The sequence below is a fragment of the Penaeus vannamei genome, chromosome 10 (assembly GCF_042767895.1).
Source record: "Penaeus vannamei isolate JL-2024 chromosome 10, ASM4276789v1, whole genome shotgun sequence".
Lineage (NCBI taxonomy): Eukaryota > Metazoa > Arthropoda > Malacostraca > Decapoda > Penaeidae > Penaeus > Penaeus vannamei.
The window spans coordinates 7,924,099-7,945,901 of record NC_091558.1 but is presented as its reverse complement, the minus strand read 5'-3'; the positions used below and the strand labels follow the sequence as shown (position 1 = coordinate 7,945,901).

The 21,803-nt window shown below is 36.8% G+C and overlaps 2 protein-coding genes across 8 annotated transcripts in view; one reads left to right on the top strand and one right to left on the bottom strand.

Annotated features, from left to right (window-relative positions):
- The window catches only part of LOC113828822 (pyruvate kinase), a 28,572-nt gene extending 8,989 nt beyond the window's left edge, over nucleotides 1-19,583 (top strand). For 2 of the 7 annotated variants that reach the window (XM_070126274.1, XM_070126269.1), the window contains exons 2-12: nucleotides 3,989-4,115; nucleotides 4,403-4,626; nucleotides 5,622-5,808; nucleotides 6,644-6,853; nucleotides 6,993-7,174; nucleotides 7,595-7,840; nucleotides 8,391-8,613; nucleotides 9,498-9,509; nucleotides 14,287-14,443; nucleotides 15,430-15,645; nucleotides 19,431-19,583. In XM_070126274.1, coding sequence (XP_069982375.1) covers nucleotides 3,989-4,115; nucleotides 4,403-4,626; nucleotides 5,622-5,808; nucleotides 6,644-6,853; nucleotides 6,993-7,174; nucleotides 7,595-7,840; nucleotides 8,391-8,613; nucleotides 9,498-9,509; nucleotides 14,287-14,443; nucleotides 15,430-15,637 — 1,776 coding nt within the window. In that variant the 3' untranslated portion in view covers nucleotides 15,638-15,645; nucleotides 19,431-19,583. The remainder of the gene's footprint in view (nucleotides 1-3,988; nucleotides 4,116-4,402; nucleotides 4,627-5,621; nucleotides 5,809-6,643; nucleotides 6,854-6,992; nucleotides 7,175-7,594; nucleotides 7,841-8,390; nucleotides 8,614-9,497; nucleotides 9,510-14,286; nucleotides 14,444-15,429; nucleotides 15,646-19,430) is intronic. The other 5 variants (XM_070126275.1, XM_070126271.1, XM_070126276.1 and 2 more) reach the window with 3 other exon arrangements.
- Nucleotides 19,584-20,960: 1,377 nt separating this feature from the next.
- Nucleotides 20,961-21,803, bottom strand: part of eca (transmembrane p24 trafficking protein eclair) — a 14,024-nt gene continuing 13,181 nt past the window's right edge. Inside the window, exon 5 of the mRNA XM_027381858.2 lies at nucleotides 20,961-21,803. This exon is cut by the window's right edge and continues 98 nt beyond it. Within this exon, the coding sequence (XP_027237659.1) occupies nucleotides 21,752-21,803 (52 nt within the window). The 3' untranslated portion in view covers nucleotides 20,961-21,751.

Here is a 21,803-nt window from a genome sequence, read left to right as displayed (position 1 = left end):
TTGGTGTGGAGCAGAGTGGAGTGGAAGTGGAAGTGGAGGAGGTTGGTGTGGAGCAGAGTGGAGTGGAAGTGGAAGTGGAGGAGGTTGGTGTGGAGTGGAGTGGAGTGGAAGTGGAAGTGGAGGAGGTTGGTGTGGAGTGGAGTGGAGTGGAAGTGGAAGTGGAGGAGGTTGGTGTGGAGTGGAGTGGAAGTGGAAGTGCAGGAGGTTGGTGTAGAGTGGAGTGGAGTGGAGTGGAAGTGGAAGTGGAGGAGGTTGGAGTGGAGTGGAAATGGAAGTGGAGGAGGTTGGTGTGGAGTGGAGTGGAGTGGAAGTGGAAGTGAAGGAGGTTGTGGAGTGGAGTGGAGTGGAAGTGGAAGTGGAGGAGGTTGGTTTGGAGTGGAGTGGAGTGGAGTGGAAGTGGAGGAGGTTGGTGTGGAGTGGAAGTGGAAGTGGAGGAGGTTGGTGTGGAGTGGAAGTGGAAGTGGAGGAGGTTGGTGTGGAGTGGAAGTGGAGGAGGTTGGTGTGGAGTGGAAGTGGAGGAAGTTGGTGTGGAGTGGAAGTGGAAGTGGAAGTGGAGGAGGTTGGTGTTGAGTGGAGTGGAAGTGGAAGTGGAGGAGGTTGGTGTTGAGTGGAGTGGAAGTGGAAGTGGAGGAGGTTGGTGTGGAGTGGAGTGGAAGTGGAAGTGGAGGAGGTTGGTGTGGAGTGGAGTGGAAGTGGAAGTGGAGGAGGTTGGTGTTGAGTGGAGTGGAAGTGGAAGTGGAGGAGGTTGGTGTTGAGTGGAGTGGAAGTGGAAGTGGAGGAGGTTGGTGTGGAGCAGAGTGGAAGTGAAAGTGGAGAAGGTTGGTGTGGAGTGGAGTGGAAGTGGAAGTGGAGGAGGTTGGTGTGGAGTGGAGTGGAAGTGAAAGTGGAGGAGGTTGGTCTGGACAGGAAGTGGAGGAGGTTGGTGTGGAGTGGAGTGGAAGTGGAAGTGGAGGAGGTAGGTGTGGAGTGGAAGTGGAGGAGGTTGGTGTGGAGTGGAAGTGGAGGAGGTTGGTGTGGAGTGGAGTGGAAGTGGAGGAGGTTGGTGTGGAGTGGAGTGGAAGTGGAGGAGTTTGGTGTGGAGTGGAGTGGAAGTGGAGGAGGTTGGTGTGGAGTGGAGTGGAAGTGAAGGCAGTTGGTGTGGAGTGGAGTGGAAGTGGAGGAGGTTGGTGTGGAGTGGAGTGGAAGTGGAAGAGGTTGGTGTGGAGTGGAGTGGAAGTGAAAGTGGAGGAGGTTGGTGTTGAGTGGAGTGGAAGTGAAAGTGGAGGAGGTTGGTGTTGAGTGGAGTGGAAGTGAAAGTGGAGGAGGTTGGTGTTGAGTGGAGTGGAAGTGAAAGTGGAGGAGGTTGGTGTTGAGTGGAGTGGAAGTGAAAGTGGAGGAGGTTGGAGTGGAGTGGAAGTGGAGGAGGTTGGTGTGGAGTGGAGTGGAGTGGAAGTGGAGGAGGTTGGAGTGGTGTGAAGGTGATGGTAGTGGAGATGGAGGGGAAAGAGGTTGTGAAGAAAATACAAATGCTTTTGGAATGTCAAAATGGGGGAGGAGAAGGAAGGGGTGGTGGTGGAATAGTAAAGTAGGTAAGAATTGTTTGGCTTATTGGTGAAGGGATGACCACAGTTGGTGCCTGAGCTTGTGAAAGTGCACAGTGGCAATGGAGTCGAGTCAGAAAGATTCTAAAAGCAGATATTATAGCTTGCCTAGCTAGTTGGCATTGTTGGCATTTCAGTATAACTGGAAACAGTATGGAAATATAAGTGGTGGTTATTTTTACTATGGTGTTTTGGGTGTGCTGTTCTAAGTTTGCTGATGTGACTCAGGTATTTATTGATTGCTGGGGAATGTATATGTGCTGGTATTTTTGTGCCTGCACAAAAAAAAAATGCTTTAAAAATGGATATGACTACAAACAAACACCTGCACAAACACATCTGTGCACACATGCAAGGATACATGTGCACATACATACACAAACACACGCATATGCACGCAGACACAAATGCTCGGGCAGACACACCTAACCAAATAAACAAACATGTTCAAGCACATATGTACACACACGCACTCACACGCACACACACACACACACACACACACACACACACACACACACACACACACACACACACACACACACACACACACACGCCCACTCGCGCACGCATGTGCACACACACACACACACACACACACACACACACACACACACACACACACACACACACACACACAAACAATAACACACACACAATAACGCGCACACATAATAACACATACGCACGCAATAACACATACACACACAATAACGCATACGCACACAATAGCGCATACACACACAATAGCGCATACGCACACAATAACGCATATGCACACAATAACACACACGAACACAATAACGCACACGCACACAATAACGCACACGAACACAATAACGCACACGCACACAATAACGAACACACACACAACGCACACACACACAATAACGCACACGCACACAATAACGCACACGCACACAATAACGCACACGCACACAATAACGCACATGCACACAATAACGCACACGCACACAATAACGCACACACACAATAACACACACATGCACACACAATAACACATGCGCACATAATAACACACACACACACAATAATACACACAATAACAAACACACACACAATAACACATGTAAACAAGCAAGCACACACACAAACAAATCACATACACAAACACAAAACACACACAAGCAAACACAAAACACACATACAAGCAAACACAAAACACACATACAAGCAAACACAAAACACACATACAAGCAAACACAAAAACACACACACAAGCAAACACAAAACACACACACAAGCAAACACAAAACACACACACAAGCAAACACAAAACACATACACAAACAAACACAGAACACACACATGAACAAACAAAATACACAAAAAAACAATACAGACAAAAACAATCAAAACACATGCAAAAACAAACAAAACACAAACAAAAACAAACAAAACACAAACAAACAAACAAAACACACACACGCACACAAACAAAACACACACGCACACAAACAAAACACGCGCACACAAACAAAACACACACACAAACAAACAAAACACACACACAAACATACAAAATACTCACAAACATACAAACGAAACACATACAAACAAAACATACAAACAAAACACATACAAACAAAACATACACACAAACATACCAACAAAACATACACACAAACATACCAACAAAACATACACACAAACATACCAACAAAACATACACACAAACATACCAACAAAACATACACACAAACATACCAACAAAACATACACACAAACATACCAACAAAACATACACACAAACATACCAACAAAACATACACACAAAATCAAACAAAACATACACACAAAATCAAACAAACAAACAAACAAAACACACACAAACAAAACACACACACAAACAAGATACACACACAAACAAGATACACACACAAACAAGATACACACACAAACAAGATACACACACAAACAAGATACACGCACAAACAAGATACACACACAAACAAGATACACACACAAACAAGATACACACACAAACAAAATACACACACAAATAAATAAACAAACAAAATGCACATAAGCAAATAAATAAAAAACACACACAAGCAAAGAAATAAACAAACAAATTAATAAAATACACAAACAAATAAACAAAACAAACAAATAACACACAAAGAAACAAAATAGACATACAAACAAAGAAACAAAATGCAAACACACAGACAAACAAAGCACACAAATACGCATAAACAAACAACTAAAACACAAACAAACAAAACACACAAAAACAAACAAATAAATAAATAAAACAGACTCTCACTCACTCACTCACTCCCTCACTCCTATGGGTTACACAGATGCACTTTATAAGCATCACTAATGCAAATGAGAGTACTTTGCTTTTGTGAATTAATACTGTTTCTTTTACTTCCTTGCAGATGTCGAAGGTAGCACCCATGCAACTTGGGGCCGCAGATACCCACACCCAGGTGGACCATATGGCGGCCCTGGATATTGACTCCAAACCATTCTCGAAGCGACTCTCCGGCATCATCTGCACCATTGGTAAGAAGATGGTTTACTTAAAGATATCAGCAACAATATTGCCTTTTTTCTATAGAGATTATTTTTTCTTGATTTTATTTGAACCGGCTTGTTACCTGATGATTTCATATGATTTAAAATCAAAAGAAAAATACCATTGCGGGAAATATGTCATACTTAGTATTTGATATTTTATGCTTATACTATTTTTAACGATAATTTACATTGCGGGAAATATGTCATACTTAGTATTTGATATTTTAAGCTTATACTATTTTTAACGATAATTTACATCCTTTCTTTTCCAGGACCTGTCTCTCGGTCTGTAGAGATGCTGGAGAAAATGATGGAGGCTGGCATGAACATCGCACGTATGAACTTCTCCCACGGCACCCATGAATACCACAGCGAGACCATGATGAATGTCCGTAAGGCAGCCCAGAAGTATTCCGACAAGATTGGGCATTCTTATCCTGTTGCCATTGCTCTTGACACAAAGGGACCTGAAATTCGTACTGGCCTTTTGGAAGGTGTAAGTCTCATTTACTATTATCCAAATTGGTAATTCATTAACAAAGAATCCTTGTTAATAACACATGTCTATAAGAGATATTGTGTGTTAATCTGTTGGATCCAGTTGCGTCTTGGCAGTCACACAGCCATAATTATTGGTATTAGGTTATGCAAGTGGCCACGAGGCTGGGCATAGGGTGCATAGACATGGTGTACACGAACACTTGTTTTTGGTGACAAGACAAGACAAAAGTTATTTTGTATAAACCATCTTTTTTTTCTTTTCTTTTTTAACTTTTTTTTCTTTTCTTGTTTTTTCTTTCTTTCTTTTCCAATGTCCATATTTGTCTGTTGATTTGCTATATCCAAATGGTGATATCTTATTTCCCATCTCTCTATGTGAGTAAAAAATATATTTGTTATTTTTGTTATATATCTCAAGGAAATTGCGTCCTCCCTGGGGTTAGCGCTTTTCCAGTCATTACTCATTGGTATTATCTTTCCAACACCCTGGCCTTTGTTCATGACAGCTGGTTCACGTCACCCAGCCCTCAACAAAAAATTTTCATGACTGGATGATCACGTCACCTGGATCCAAGCAGTTAATGCATAATTATTTCCTTCTCTATCTTTGTGGCTTCCATCCTAGCTCCTGTTCCTGCACGTGTTCCTATCCCAATTCCTATTCATATCTGTCCCTGTCCTCTTCCAATCCCTACCATTGTTTCTATCTTCATTCATCTTCCTATTTCTATCCCTACCCTAGTCTTTATCCATAACTGTACTCAAACCTGTATCCATACCTGTGCCCATCCCATGCTCATACCCATACCACAATACATTTCCCTTTCTCCTTTCCTCACCCTTTTTCCTTTCCCCCTTCGTCTTCCCTTTTCTGCTTCCTGTTTCTTCTCCCTATTCCTTTTCTTCCCTCATTGTTTCTTCTCCCTCTTCCTCTTCCTCCTCTCCTTTCCTTTCCATAGCTGGTTTGATTAACGAGCTCTTTTATTGTAGGGACCATCAGCTGAAATTGAATTGAAAGAAGGTGCTACAATCAAGTTGACCACAGATGCCAGTTACTATGAAAAGTGCTCAGAAGACGTGCTTTACTTGGACTATGTCAACATTACCAAAGTTGTGAAGCCTGGCAACCGCATCTTTGTTGATGATGGCCTTATCTCTCTTATTGCTAAGGACGTGGGTAAGTTAAGGGTAGTGCCTACACATACATTGATTCTGAATCCCTTCTTTATGTAATTGTTTTTAATAAAAAATTTAAGGATTGCTGTACCTAAGGCCACAGCAATTTTTTTTCTTGAATAGCGAGCAAGTCTGGTGATAATGAAATATTGGTGGGAGGGAAAAGAGAAAAGAAAAAAAAAATCCCCAGCACCAAAATAAGACAAGTGTACCTCCTACCTTCCAAAGATCAGAAGTAAAGGAAGGTATCAGTTCCAGCCCCACCTGGAAGAAGTACAATTCTGTCTTCCTAGAAGTCTTCGAGGAGTTGAATGAAAACAGACAAAGAATTCTTTCAACCAGAATTTATTGTTTTGGAAATCAAAATAAAACATTAACGGTAGACAATAGGCATGACATGATGCATGAGAGTAAGGTATTTCTGCCAAATATATTTTATTTTTGTTTTGGGGACGGGAGAAACGATACCATACACAATAAATTAGAGACAAATTGATTTATATTTATTTTTTTGCTTCTTTCACGGACATCATGATGTCAGTGAAAAATTTGATGATTTTTTTCTTGGAAATAAATGTCGGTGGGTCTGCTACTCAAGAAAAAATTTGCTGTGGCCTAAACAGGAAAGTCATTATCAGTACAAAAGATTATAGGAAACAAACTATGCATTTTAAGTCCATAATGTGGAAGTATTTATGATTATTTATGATTACTATTATTTAGTAAAAGTCTTGCTATAATGAAGCTAGAAAAAAGAAATTGGATAAATTGTATAGCTATAATGAAGCTAGAAAAAAGAAATTGGATAAATTATATATTTTGTTTTTGATCTAAAGGCAGTGATTCCATTGACTGTGAGGTTGAAAATGGAGGTATGCTTGGGAGCAAGAAGGGAGTGAATCTCCCAGGTGTTCCAGTAGACCTTCCTGCAGTCTCTGAGAAGGACCGTGGTGATCTCCTCCTTGGTGTCAAAATGGGAGTAGACATTGTGTTTGCATCCTTCATCCGTGATGCTGCTGGAGTCCGTGAGATCAGAGATGTTCTTGGTGAGGTTGCCTCTAATATCTTTTTTTCCCTTGAAATGTGACATAAACTAATGTATTTATGATCTCCTTTTTTTTTTTTTTTTTTTTTTTTTTTGAGACATTTTGTGGGTGTAATATTTGATGTATGATATTGTTTCAGGCGAAAAGGGCAAGAATATCAAAATCATCAGCAAGATTGAGAATCACCAGGGATGCAAGAACATTGATGACATCATTGAAGAGGGAGATGGTATCATGATTGCTCGTGGTGATTTGGGTATTGAGATTCCTGCTGAGAAGGTCTTCGTGGCCCAGAAACAGATGATTGCCAAGTGCAACAAAGTAAGTTCAGTTCTTCAAAGGAATAATAGATATACATGTCTTTCTTCTTGAAGAACATGTCAAAAATTCCATTCAAATTTGTTCTTTTGATTGAAGGGGATCGTATTCCAACTAAAGCATGAAATTTTCTAGTCATACAAAATGCTGTGAAATATGACCTAAATCAGCTAATAGGAAAGCTGAGACAACACTTAAGCTATCAAAATTTGTAGAATGTTGAATTATTCATTCTAGTATCATTTGCGATGTTTGGTTTCAGAATATTTTTGAACAGAATATTTAGATTTTATTTCTTGAAAATATAATCCATTTACATTATTTATGAGGTTGAACTTTATCAATGATTTTATTATTTGCTTCTTCTTTTTTCAAATTACAAAGTGGTTTCCTAAATCAAATTATTTTACTCTTTCCCCACAGGTTGGAAAGCCAGTCATTTGTGCTACCCAGATGTTGGAATCCATGGTGAAGAAGCCCCGTCCCACACGTGCTGAAGTGTCTGATGTGGGTAATGCTATCCTTGATGGTGCTGACTGTGTCATGCTGTCTGGTGAAACTGCTAAGGGAGGCTACCCTCTTGTTTGTGTACGAACCATGGCCAACATTGCACGTGAAGCTGAAGCTGCAATTTGGCACAAGCAACTCTTCACTGAGCTGTCTCAGCAGGTAATGTTGAAGATATGTATTTTCACTTCAAAATTTGGATATGCTTATGCCTTAACCCAGTCACGCCGGGTACATTTTGTAGCCAAAATAAAAAAATCCGGGCGGCTACAAAATCGGCGGGCGGAGCTGCCCCGGAGTCCGTCCGCCCGCCCGGCCACGCGCCGCTGCTGCGTCGGGGCGCAGCCCCGAGACAGCATCACACTGGCGGGCCGCCAGGCAATGTTTATTTTTTCCAGTGTCTCATATATGTGACACCTGGGACGAATGGGTTAACATTATGGAGTATTGTATAAATAGACCTGATAGTAGCTTAACTAGCAAACCAATTTGAGATTGTCTGACTAGCCATATTTAGTTTAAAGAAAGAAGGAATATATAGAAGGAGAGTATGGCATGCTATAGTTAGTTTGAATAAAGATATAATATATAGAAGGAGAGTAGATAGATATAAGAAATTGAAAAAAAATCCATTGATACACCATTGAGAAATGTATATGATCATACAGTTGATAACTATCTCTTATATAGAGAAATTACTCTTTATTTCTAGGTCCATCTGCCTACTGACTCAACACACACCACAGCTATTGCTGCTGTTGAAGCTTCATTCAAAGCAATGGCCACAGCTATTATTGTTATTACCACCACTGGTCGCTCTGCTCATCTGGTTTCAAAGTACAGGCCTCGCTGCCCAATTGTGGCTGTAACACGATACCCACAGGTGGCCAGACAGTGCCATCTCTACCGTGGCATTATTCCCATCCACTACACTGGTATGTATTATGGGCACTTAGATATATGTATATATGTTTTAGTATATAAAATACGAATATATTGTTCATAGTACAGGGTTTACTCTTATTTATTATGCAGTATTGATTTATTGAGGTTAGTAGATCAATAGATTAAAATATTCTAATGTGAATTGAAGGAGTAAAGGTGTAGAGGGAAGAAAGGTGAAAATCCTGATCTATTGAAGTGGTGTAACATATAAGAGTGTGTGAGATGATTGTGCATGTTCTATGAAAACATGATTATATTATATATATATATAATATATATATATTATATATGTATATATATATATATATATATATATATATATATATATATATATATATATATATATATATATATATATATATATATATATATATATATATATATATATATATATATATATATATATATATATATATATAAATATATATATATATATATATATATATATTTATATATATATATATATATATATATATATATATATATATATATATATATATATATATATATATATATATATATATATATATATATATTATATATATGATTAAATTCTTGAACTTACCTACGATGTAATTGTATAAAGTACATACAGATATCATTTCTGGTGTTCTTGTTTATCTTGATTAAATTATGAAGCTTTTCAGACAATATCAGTCTGTAGATAAAGTTGTAAAATTTTATTTATGTGTACTGTACTAGTATGCATTGTTGATATGTACAAAAGAGGAAGAAGCCATAGTTAGAGATTGTTTAGTAACAGAGAAAGAAATTTAAGACCAATTTAGGGATAGAAAAATAGGCAGCATGGCAATCCAACCCAGTATTTCTACATCCAGTCTCTTTCTTCCAATCTCCTTCATCTGTAATCCAGTGCCTCAGAATGGTACGTTTCTTTGTGAGAATTTGCATTTGTCATCCCTTTTCTTTCTTTGATTTTATTGATTTACATTTCATTTTATATATTTTTTTTGCAGTTTACTCTGTGAAGCTTTTAACCTTTGTTTTATTTTTTTAAATGTTTTTATTGAGAAAAGTAGATGTGTGTCAAAGGAATATTAACATTTATTTGTTTTGTGGTTTCACATTGAATTATTAATTGTTATTATGAACTGCATTTTGCACTAAAAAGTTGAGACCACACACAGTCGGTTGTTTATTTCCTTCTTTTTCTGTAAAATGTTTGCAGCTTCTTATCACCTGCTCCTCTTGTCCAGTTCCTATCTTGGCCAGATTTCTTGTGGAAATAATAAAAAAAAAAAAATTATCAACACCTGAGAATTATCTGGATTTGCCATCTGTTCAGTATATATTTTTGAATATTGGCTTAGTACAAAAAGGGTTTCAAATTAGAAGTCTGGTAAAGTTTACCCAGAATTTGTTTTTTAACAGTAGATGTAAGTTGTCAATGACTTCCACCTAATGGCTATTGGAGGTGTGTGTCTTGTGTTACAGCACTATAAAGCTTGTACATATGATACAGTGTATAATCAAATGGTGAGTTTATTTAAGAGGAGTAGTTATAAGGTATTTTCAGAACTTTTTTTTCTTTTAATGTTAAAGGATAATTTCAGCTTTATCTGACGGCAAATTATTTAAAAAAAAAATATCTATGGGCCTAAATTAAGATGCGGGGTGTGATCATATTTTCAACAAACTCTTGATTGATGAATTTGAAAATCTTTATACTTATAATGATTGTTGTCCTGTGAATGATAATGTACTTTGTATAAACTCTGAATTCTTTCAGATTTATTGATTAGAAGAAACTATGTTATAAGAAGTGAGAGCAGATTTCTTTTATAATTGACAAAATTTTAAAAAGAAATGTGAATTTTTATATCCAGTTTTCATTCTCATCAACTTTTAACTTCAAATCTGTAGACATTCTCATTTGCTATGAATAGAAAAATGAAAATAAGATACAAATTATACATATTGGCATCATCGTAACTGATACCTTTGACTGAATCAAACTTAAATCATGAATTCGGTAAAAAGAGTTTGGTTGTAAACTGTAATATGGCTTAAAATGCTTTTTCATGGCTGATAACTATTCCAGATGCCTTGAACTGTGTTGCTTTCAGATTACCTTTAGTGTTATAGTTCCCCTGCCCTTTCTGCCTCCCTCTCTTGAAAACCCAATATCAGTGTTGTGTTTTCCACCTGTCATTTGTCTGTTTTGTGAACTACAGGAGACATTTACTGTTACTGAAGAATCCAAATTGGAGTTATTAGTGTCCTTCGAAAGCTGCAGTGACATACATTGCTTTTCCTTTCCCTCTGGTTTTGGATATTGTATTCGTCCTTTGCATTAGGAAAGATGAACAATAACTGAAGAACTGTTTTTGGATTATTTTTGTTATTGTTAATGATACTTTTTAACAATAGTTATTGGGAAGGGAATTTTTGAAATGAGAATGAACCATAGCATGAGCAAACTTTCATAGCAAAGGGCATTCTTTTGCTTGAAAATTTGAGCTTTATGCCTAGATATCAAACGAAGGCATGTGCATCCAAAAGTGTTTTGTCAGTTTAAACTTTTATCTTCAATATAAGCACCAATATTTTTACATTGTTGCACTATGATTGCATTATTGTAGTGCATTAACATGAACATATCTTTTAGGTGAAAGTTTTAACTAACAAAGCAGTTAATGAACACATTTTTGGACGATTTAGTCAGAGGAGACCTTTGGTTGCACTTACCTTCAAATGTAGAAAAGGGTTTTTTTAAGACATGATATATGAATGTTGTTGTAATTTTTCTTAATTTTTTTTTCTTAATGCAGAGGATGAGAATGGTATGTTCGTTAAATATTGTTTTGGTTGTAGTGTTTATTTATTGAAAAATTTAGATTTTTTGTATTTGCTTGGGCACATTCCATTTTAGATTCATTTGAACATGATTTGCCCACATAATCCTTTGCAACAAATAGTGTGTATTGCTGATTTATTTTTATTTATTTTTTTGGTTATTTATTTTTTATTATATATTTTTTTTCTGTATATATTTATGTAACCTGCACCATTTGTGTTGAGTATTTTCCTGTTATATGGACTTTCTGAGAATTTTTAGATGATTTTAAACATGTAAATGTGTTTCCATAATAGTAACCTATATTAGTTGACATGACCAACAAAGTGAATAGTGGGAAAAGATCTTTATATTTTTTTTCATCTAGAGTATTTATTCTTATTTTTGCTTTTCCTTAGTGGTAGGCTCTGAACAATTGGAATCCAAGCAGCACATAGATAAAATTAAATTTTATTAGACCACCTATTATGGATGATGTCCTTTCAAACTGCAGTCATTGAGGAGAAACAGCCTCTCAAATGGAGGCTTAAGGCCTCTATTTAGCTTAATTTCCTAAATAGTAAATAAGGTCGCACTCAACAGCGTAGAGAGTAGATTACCTTCTTGGATCTGGTTGTCACAGAAATCACAATGCCAAAAATACAGGCAGTGGGTTATGTAAGTGGCCAGTCTCCTGGGTGTGTGGCGCGTAGGCCAGGAGCGCGTGAAAACTCCTGTGTGGTGACAGGACTCTGTGCCTGCCTTTTGCAAAGTAATCTGCGTAAACTTAAAAAAAAAAAATTTGCCATGTTTATATGTCTTTTGATTTGATTTATCCAGATGGTAATTGATTATTTTCCTTGCACAGACTCCATATCCTTTCTCTATGTAGTAAATGACTTGGTGCAAGAAAAAAAAAAAAAATTGTTTGAGTCAAATAGCTTATTTCTTCATAATTTTCTTTTTTCCATAATACAACCTACACTGCCAGTCATAGTGGCCAGGAAAATTATGTTGAGCATGGAAATGGCGTCCTCCCTGGAGACGGCGTTCTCCCAGTCATGGCTTATGCACCATACTTTCCACATTTGTTTATTGATGGGAATAATGCAAAAGCCCTTTTCTAAAAGCCAAATGTGTTTCATAACACTATAACCCACTTACGATGGGTGTCACACATTTGGGACACCTGAAATATAAACATTACTGGGCATCCTGCCGGTGCGACACTAGATCAAAGCTTGCTCTCTAATTTTGTTGCCTGTGGTTGGCGGCACATGGGCAGGTTCCCGGACTCATACGCCTGCCGATTTTGAAGCCACCTGGAAAACAATAGTTTTTGCTTGAAAATTTACTGTCGCTAGTAGATTAAGAGGTTTATGCATTCATGATGAGTCTTTTCCGTCACCCTGGCCTTCGTTCATGACAGCAGGTTTTCACATCACCTGGCCTATGGCCATTTTGTCTGATGATGGCATGTTCACTTCACCCGGCCCTCGACCCAGAATTTTCCATGATGGGAATTTAATACCACCTGGATCGAAGGGGTGAAGTGTATGTTTCTAGTGCTTCTAATTTTTCATTTGAGAGGCAGACTGTATTTGAAACCCAGTACATGGATTGGTATGGTGGAGGGTAGTCCTGTTGTGAGTGGTTAGAAATACTGAAGGGGATGGAGGATGAAAGATTCATTTGTGAAAAAGTATTGGAATAAAGATTATTGGGAAAAAAGTATTTTTGATGAACTTTTAAGTTTAACAAGAGTGTGTTCATATTGCCCCCAAAATATTAGCTTTATTGAATGTGAATGATTGAATGAAAAGTAGTTTCATTAATATCTTGATGATTATAAAAAAAGAAAATTCAGCTAATTTGCCATTTTGGTGAAATTAATAGGTTTAGGCAAAAAGTAATGCTTAGTTTGCTGCTTCCAAACAAATGTGAAAATTGCATTTTATCATTTTATTGTTTGTGAAAGAAAAAAACTTTCCCACTGTTTACTTGTTTAGGTTTGTATCTTACTGGTTTGACACATCTCTCTTATGTGCATGTTACATTATTGGAAAACCTGCTAATGCTAATAATCAACTGGTTGATGATTGTGTGTGACACTTATCCTTGTGGTTTCATTTTATACCGTGAGTGGATTCTCAAGAATATAGTATTTGTGTGGTAGAGAACTAACTGTTATAAGAGATTTTTTTTTCTTCTCTTTTCTTTTTTTCTTTTGTGAAATTAATTTAAACTGACCAAATTTTGTTGTCACAGCTCTTATTTTTATCCAGTGAATTAAACGATATCATTTACTGAAGGTTCCTATATTTAGTGTTATTGTTTTGGCTATAGATGTCACTTTATAATGATATTGAAAGGAAACAAATCTCTTTAAAGAAAATGAGGCATATAGGTGACTTATAACTATTATTATTTGGAATAGGAAATTTTGATTAAATGATTTAAAGTTCATTATAATTCTGATGCAGATTTGCAGCCTCTGGAAGACAGGCTTAGTTAATATATGTGAAACAAAGTTTATATGGGAAAATCTCAAGTTAGATTAGCTTCAGTATTTCTCAGACTGTTCTTGCATATTTTAGGAAGTTTGCAGGGATCAGATCATCTGGCAGTATTTTGCATATAGATGCAGATTGAAAAATTATTTTGGATTTTTCTTGCAATGTCTTGTTAGTATCGATGGTTTCACAAAATTCTTTAGGCAGATTGCAAGATTGAAAAGTTATTATTCTAATGATGAAATATATATATATTTTTTTAAGCTTGAAATTGGAAAATAAGATCATCTTTGGGCTGCATTTATGTATATTCTTTTAATATTGATATAATAATCATGGCTCTTTATTTTCAGCTGAACGTATTGAAGACTGGATGAATGACGTCAATGCTCGTGTAGACTATGCTGTTCAGTATGGCAAGGAGTGTGGTTTCATTAAGCCCGGCGACCCAGTTGTTGTGGTGACTGGCTGGCAGAAGGGAGCTGGCTTTACCAATACCATGCGCGTCCTGTACGTACAGTAATTTCTCAGTTGTGGACTTGACAAGGGATACTAATTGCTTGTTAAGTTAAGGTACTCATTGGGAGTTTTCAAGCTTCTGTTTTATTGCTGTTCAGAGTGCTTGTACAGCTGTCACAAATGCTTATGATCAAAGTCAAACTCCATTTTGTGATGGGTACACTGCATTACTACTAATATCGAAAGTTCTCGATAACCTTATACATCCACTCATGTCTATGAAATATAAAGTTGGCTGAAGATTGGCTAACAAGGCTTCTAATCATGTGGGTTATGGTTTTAAGCTGCTGTTCTTGTTGCCTGTATATAGTATGTCTTGTGAGAATATGAATACACTTAAAACAGCAGTGACTTGCAATAAGATTGTTCAAGAAATTTAGAAAACATTAAACAAGTCCAAATTAAGTTTTACTTGTTGTAGAGTATTGCTCCTGTTAGTATAAAAAAAATTTGATTCAATGTTATTGCAAGTACAAGCTGCTAAGTTTTATTGTAGGACAGGTATATAGAAGAACAACAAAAATGGAGTAGAATGTTTAGATGAACAGTCAAATATGGATACCTGGACTTGGTAAACAATGTCGCTTGGTGAATGTACATGTCTGAGTCATTCCATGCAAGTAAAAAAAAAAAATAAAAAAAGATAAATATAGATCTGTAAATGTTACATGGTCTGTGAACCATGCCTAGTCACTTGGGGTAAAAACTCCAAGTTAAAAGGATATAATTATTCTGTCATTCAATAAACTGCAAATTACAAAATCTAACAGATTGTCATTGCCTTGTTATTCTTTGGTGTTGTGTGAAATTATATAAACATTTTAGGCCAAAATCTAAATTCATAAGATTTTAGATTAACAGAATTGGTATTTTAGATATTGAGACTAGTGTGATTCAGTGTTGTATTTTCTGAAAAAAAAAGTGGAATGCATCCTGCTTGTACTCTGTCCTTCAATGCATTTATTTTTATCATACAGCGTTGTACCTTCAACTGGCCCAACAGCCTCCATTGTGAAACTAGGAGCACACTCATCTGTTAAGTCAGGCCCTGTTAAGTCAGGCCCTCAAGCCAGTGGAGAGCACCAGAGAACTGGAAAGGCTCAGCCAGATATTCCATGGCCGAGTTTCCTTGCGCACATGGGTCCTTACCACCTATGTGCTGCAGCAGTTGCTAACAAGATTTAAGATGATAGGTACTAGTTCAAAAGTAGCTCTATAAGGAGCACATTTTTGACAAATTTGCTCTCACCTAATCTGCTGGGAATGATAATCATAGTTATCCATTCCTGTGTGCATTTTCAATTTTATTTCAGTGTTTGTTGTGCAGTATAATTTATCTAACATGAAATTCCCTTGCCATTATATAATTATTTAGTTTCTTAACTGACCCTCCTTTTTTTCTTTTCTGTTTAGCAAATGCTACTGTGAATTAATACATTTATGTATGTATGCCAGGATTTCACATATGAAATACATGCTTATTCAAGCACTCACACCCACACACACTCATTTTCATTTGCACATATGTACTCATTTTTACTCACACACATGCACACACACACACACACACACACACACACACACACACACACACACACACACACACACACACACACACGCACACACACACACACACACACACACACACACACACACACACACACACACATACACACACCTACACACACACACACCTACACACACACACACCTACACACACACACACATACACACATACACACATACACACACACGCACACACACACACACACCCACACACACGCCCACACACACCCACACACCCACACGCAAAACACACACACACATGCAAAACACCCACCCACAGTCAAAACACACACCCACACGCAAAACACACACACACACGCAAAGCACACACACACACACACACGCAAAGCGCACACACACACACACGCAAAGCACACACACACACACACACGCAAAGCACACACACACACACACACGCAAAACACACACACGCAAAACACACACACACACACACTCAAAACACACACACACACGCACACGCAAAGCACACACACACACACACGCAAAGCACACACACACACACACGCAAAGCACACACACACACACACGCAAAGCACACACACACACACAGACAAAGCACACACACACACAGGCAAAGCACACACACACGCGCAAAGCACACACACACGCAAAACACACACAAACACACTCACTCACTCACTTACTCACTCATTCACTCACTCACTCACTCACTCACTCACTCTCTCTCTCTCTCTCTCTCTCTCTCTCTCTCTCTCTCTCTCTCTCTCTCTCTCTCTCTCTCTCTCTCTCTCTTTCTCTGTCTCTCTCTCTCTCTTTGTCTCTCTCTCTGCCTCTCACTCTCTCACTCTCTCACTCTCTCACTCTCTCACTCTCTCACTCTCTCACTCACTCACTCACTCACTCACTCACTCACTCACTCACTCTCTCTCTCTCTCTCTCTCTCTCTCTCTCTCTCTCTCTCTCTCTCTCTCTCTCTCTCTCTCTCTCTCTCGCTCTCTCTTTCTCACTCTCTCTCTCTCTATCTCTATCTCTTTCTCACTCACTCTCTCTCTCTCTCTTTCTCTCTTTCTCTCTCCCCCTTCCCTTCCCTTCCCTTCCCTTCCCTTCCCTTCCCTTCCCTTCCCCTTCCCCTCCCCCTTCCCCTTCCCCTTCCCCTTCCCCTTCCCCACCCTCACCCTCTCTCCACTCCTACTTGTACTCATACTCATTCACTCACTCTCATACTTGTACTCTCATTTGTATAGTCACACAACCTCTTATATCTCCATATATAGCAAAGTTGTACATGCACATGCATACATAAAGTATAAGTTTCAGTTATCCTGAAAGTGAATATTAGTTTTGAGACTAACAGTATTTTTGTGTCTCATACTGGTCTAAGAAATTTAAATATCCTCCCAAAATTAATTATGTCATAGTGATTTCTTCTTTTCTCTTTAAAACTTTGGCAAAAAGCCCTTTAAGTATTTCTTACTGATGGATTTTAAAAAATGCACATCTCTCTATTGAACTGAACCATTGCATTTGTAAATTGATGAGCAAGTGGTTAAGGTTTCTGTGTAAGCTATCAGAAGGCAGATATTATTATTATGGTGAAATAATGATGCAAGATAATGAAAATACATTAGTGTTATGTAAGATAAAATAGATAAAGTACAGTAATTATCTTACAAATCCGATTCTGGTATTAGCAACGTTGCTGGTAGTGGATAACATAAAGTAAATTACTGAAGGAATGAGGCAAATAGACGGGGCTTGTCTAATATAACTATTACTACACATTTCAGTAATTGTAAAATTGAAATCTTTGAGATGATTTTCAAGGAAATGCAAATGATGGTTTTCTGTATTGAAGCTGGTTATAATTTGATAAAACTTTAAATTATAAGTTTTTCAAAATTATTCAGCTAGACTTATTTAACACTATAAATTATTATTCAGCTGCTCTCCACTTTCTCTATTGACTAACCAGAATAGGTTAACTCGAGGAAGCTCTAGAGTAATTTGTTCTGAGTTACATGATTACGAAGGTGTGATGAGGCCTGTAACTTGCAGCGATATTAATTCTTCTTTTGAGGATTCCTTATGCATTCACAATTTTCAATGACTGTAAATTAGGTAAGTTGAAACACTTGCTTTTATCACTTTGCCTTCCTGTTTAGTGGGCTTATAGTCTGGATTTCAGTTTCTCTCTCTGTCCTGTTTATTGCTTTTCCTCAAGAATATAGTAAATGGATGTTGATTATGCAATGGTTATTGTTATTTTTAAGTAGATGCTCTCTTTCAGAATTGGATTATAGTAAATGCATATTTCTTTGGAATGGATTATTAAAACTTGCATGTCTGTTTTGTTCTGTACATTTTACTTTAGCTAGTGAATTTTATTTATGATTTTATAATTTCTTTATGCATGTATATTTTTAATTACATAAACCAGAGGATATTTTAATATTTATGCTTTTTAGTACAGTTCTGTTAAATGCATATTTTATTTTCCAGGCTGATTTTGTATGTAGTTTAAATTTGGTTGTTTACATTTGGAAAGGCAAAAATGAATACTGAAAGTATCACTTTGTACAGCAGCAGAAAATAGTAAATACCCTTAAAAAGAAGATAGAATAGAGCACTCTTCATGTAAATGATATATGCTTTGTAATGGCTAAGTGTGGAGTGATTATCTTTTAAAATGTTTTGATTCAAATATGCAATCCCATGGGTTTCCAAGGTTTACCACTCAGGATTGCCAGTGTGTGGACGTACTTTTTATGAGACTTGTATTTGCAACACATGCTCCCTACTTATGTTGGCAAGTGCTTTGAATACTGATTGTTCTCACACTGGTATTGCTGAATAATGACATTGGAATTGAAGGGGACAGTACATGGATTTTGTAGGGGAGGAAGAATTTATTTTTTTAAATTTAAATGTAAGTGACAGTTACTCCAAAATTAATTTAAATGACGTAGATTAAATAAATGTAATAAAAACAATAATAAATATATAAATAGGTTTTGATCCAACTGAAGTGGATATCATGATTCTAGATGGTATGCCCATAGGAACAAGTGCCTCTGTGAGTACTTAATTATCGGTTCCAGCATGTTCCCCACTTTCCTATACTGCTTTTTAAGGGGAAGGGGGGGTGGGATCATTCATTAGTGTGTGAGGATTAGGGACTCTGATAGATTTTTCTTTTGAGAGGTTTACTCTGGGGATTTGTTCCACAAATCATACCAGTATCAAATTGGTACCATTAGCCAATATCAGGATTAGATGTATTCATTATATATTCGTAGATTATTATTTTTTATTTATTTTTTTTACCAGGAATACCACTAGATAATCCAATTTTTGTAGACATTGTCTTAAAAGATTTTTGGAAATATGGGGATATTCAAAATAAAACTAATTTATTTTTTATACTTTCCAGGATTGTGCCTTGAAATGTGAGAGAAGTTGTGACAATGAGATAGCTGTGTGAACCAAAGTAATCTCCCGTGTTATAAGCCAGTAGTATCCACTGTATTTCTAAGTTGTCAGGAAATTGCCTGCAGCAATTATACAATAAACATAATTGGATGAACTGTTGTGTCATTTCCCTCGTCATCAACCTGTATTTACCTATTATTATTATTTGGGGGTGGAGTGGGGGTCAATTTGCAGCCTTAGGCCTATTTATTTATTATTTACTGAAAACTTTCTGCCACATTGGCATCTACGCCACTAGTTCCCAACCCTTTTTTAAGCCTACACCTGTTAAAAATTTTTAGTGTCTTCCCACCCTCTTTGAATTTATAGCTTATTTATGGATAAAGGTGAAGAATTTGTACTAAATTTGCTCAAAAGAAAATATTCTTTTTCATTTGCTAATATGTTAACAAAAATCAGATTTTTAAAATAAATCCTACAAAAAATAATCACTTGCTTGAAATATCTACATGTAAAAATCAAAGAATAAACTTTAAAATGTTTACATAAAAATTTTCAATTCAATGGCTCTCTTCCCGTTTCTTGATTATTAATAACAAATAGATTAATTGCTTGTCTTCAAGATGGAAACCTTGCACCCGTTAGAAATGCTACATACACCCCCAGAGGGTGTGAGCACCCTTGGTTGGGAAACCCTGATCTAAGGTCATTAGTGGCCTATGCAAAACATAGCAATAGGGTGAGGCTTGGGGGCAAAGCCCCCAGTTAAAGAAAGGTCTTACAGCAAAAAGGTAAAAATAAAATTTTGAGTTAATTAGGATAAAATATGTTATATGTCAAAGGTTGTAGAGTGCTGTTTGTTGGAATGGTAGTGAAAATGGTAAAGAAGGAATAGCAAATTGAGTACAAAGGCCATTCTGGACTGACACAAAACCAGCCTTTCATCCTTTTAACATGGCCCTCACACTTTAGAAAGGTGGAGAAGAAAAGGCCAATGGTTAATGGTTAAAAAGCAAAATAAATGTGCTAAACATCTAAGGTCATAAAGCACTATAGGAAAGTACAGCAGAGTGGTGAAGAGTGATAGTTATGCATCTAGTATCTATAGTAATATTGAAAGGTTAAAGATGGGTAAAGGAGTTGAGTGAATGGGTTAGAGTTTAGGTAAGGGATTAGATCAAATGAAGGATATGTATGCATCTGAGGAAGAACAGGCTGTCAAAACAAAGTGTGGGATTCTCTATAGGTTGGGAGGTTGGTGTAGGGAGGATAGGTGGGAAAAACAGGTGCGGGCTGTAGAAAAGCATAGACAGGACCATAGAATGAGTGGAACAGAAAGGGATATTACAAAGAAAAGACCAAGACCTACAACAGGCATGGGATCGGGGGGGGGGTGAGATTAGGCCCATTTCCTGCTCCAATTATACCCAACTTTTTCAATTTCATCAACTGGTTTATTACCTAGAAGATTCTACATTCCAGTTTTTATGGTATTTACATCTTTCATGTAGGTGAAGAAGCTTAGATGAAATAAACAAGTTTGTTTTATTAAAAAAATGTTTTCTAGACCAACTCATACTTCAACAATTACAGGAAACGATACAAAAAAGGTGCAAAGATTCTTCAGTATTTAGCAATAAAGTGACATTACATAATGTCTAAAACCATAACATATCCAATCTTTTTGAAACCTCAAACTTTAATTCCATCTTTATTACCATAAGTATTTACTAGAAACAAAAAAGAAAATGAAAAAGTAAAAAAAATTACTTTTCCCATTTATTTTGTCATCAATAATAATCTAATCACAAGTGATATTTACACCCAGCTAGTGCATACATTCTTTCTATGGAAGAAAAGGTCAAAGCTTTATCATTCTTTCTGCAGCATGTATGGCAAATCTATAACCTGATCAGTATCTGAAGCATAGCAAAACAAAGCGATGCTCAAGGCCCTCAACACATCATAAAAGGACAAGATGAAATGAGAAACATGAACAGAGAACATTTGCAGAAGATATTTTTGCTTTTATACATTAAGGTTGGAATTTCACATTCAAGATTCTTGTTATACAATACCTGATGTCATACTCCATTTCTGGGCCACTTATCAAATTTAGAGAAAATGCAGGTACATTCTTCCCCTATCAAAGGAAGTTATAAGTGACCCACTGTCAAAACAGATGAATTTTACCACAATCTTTTAATGAAAGGAACACTGGCTATTTTTTGTTAATCATGGTGCTCTAAGCCTGGAGTTTTAAAGGTGGTAGAAAAAAAAAAAACATTATATATAAATAAATCCTAAATTCTTCCCCAGTAATTACACCAGTTTCTTGGCTTCAAAGAAACTCTTCAGGTGACGCATCTGCCAG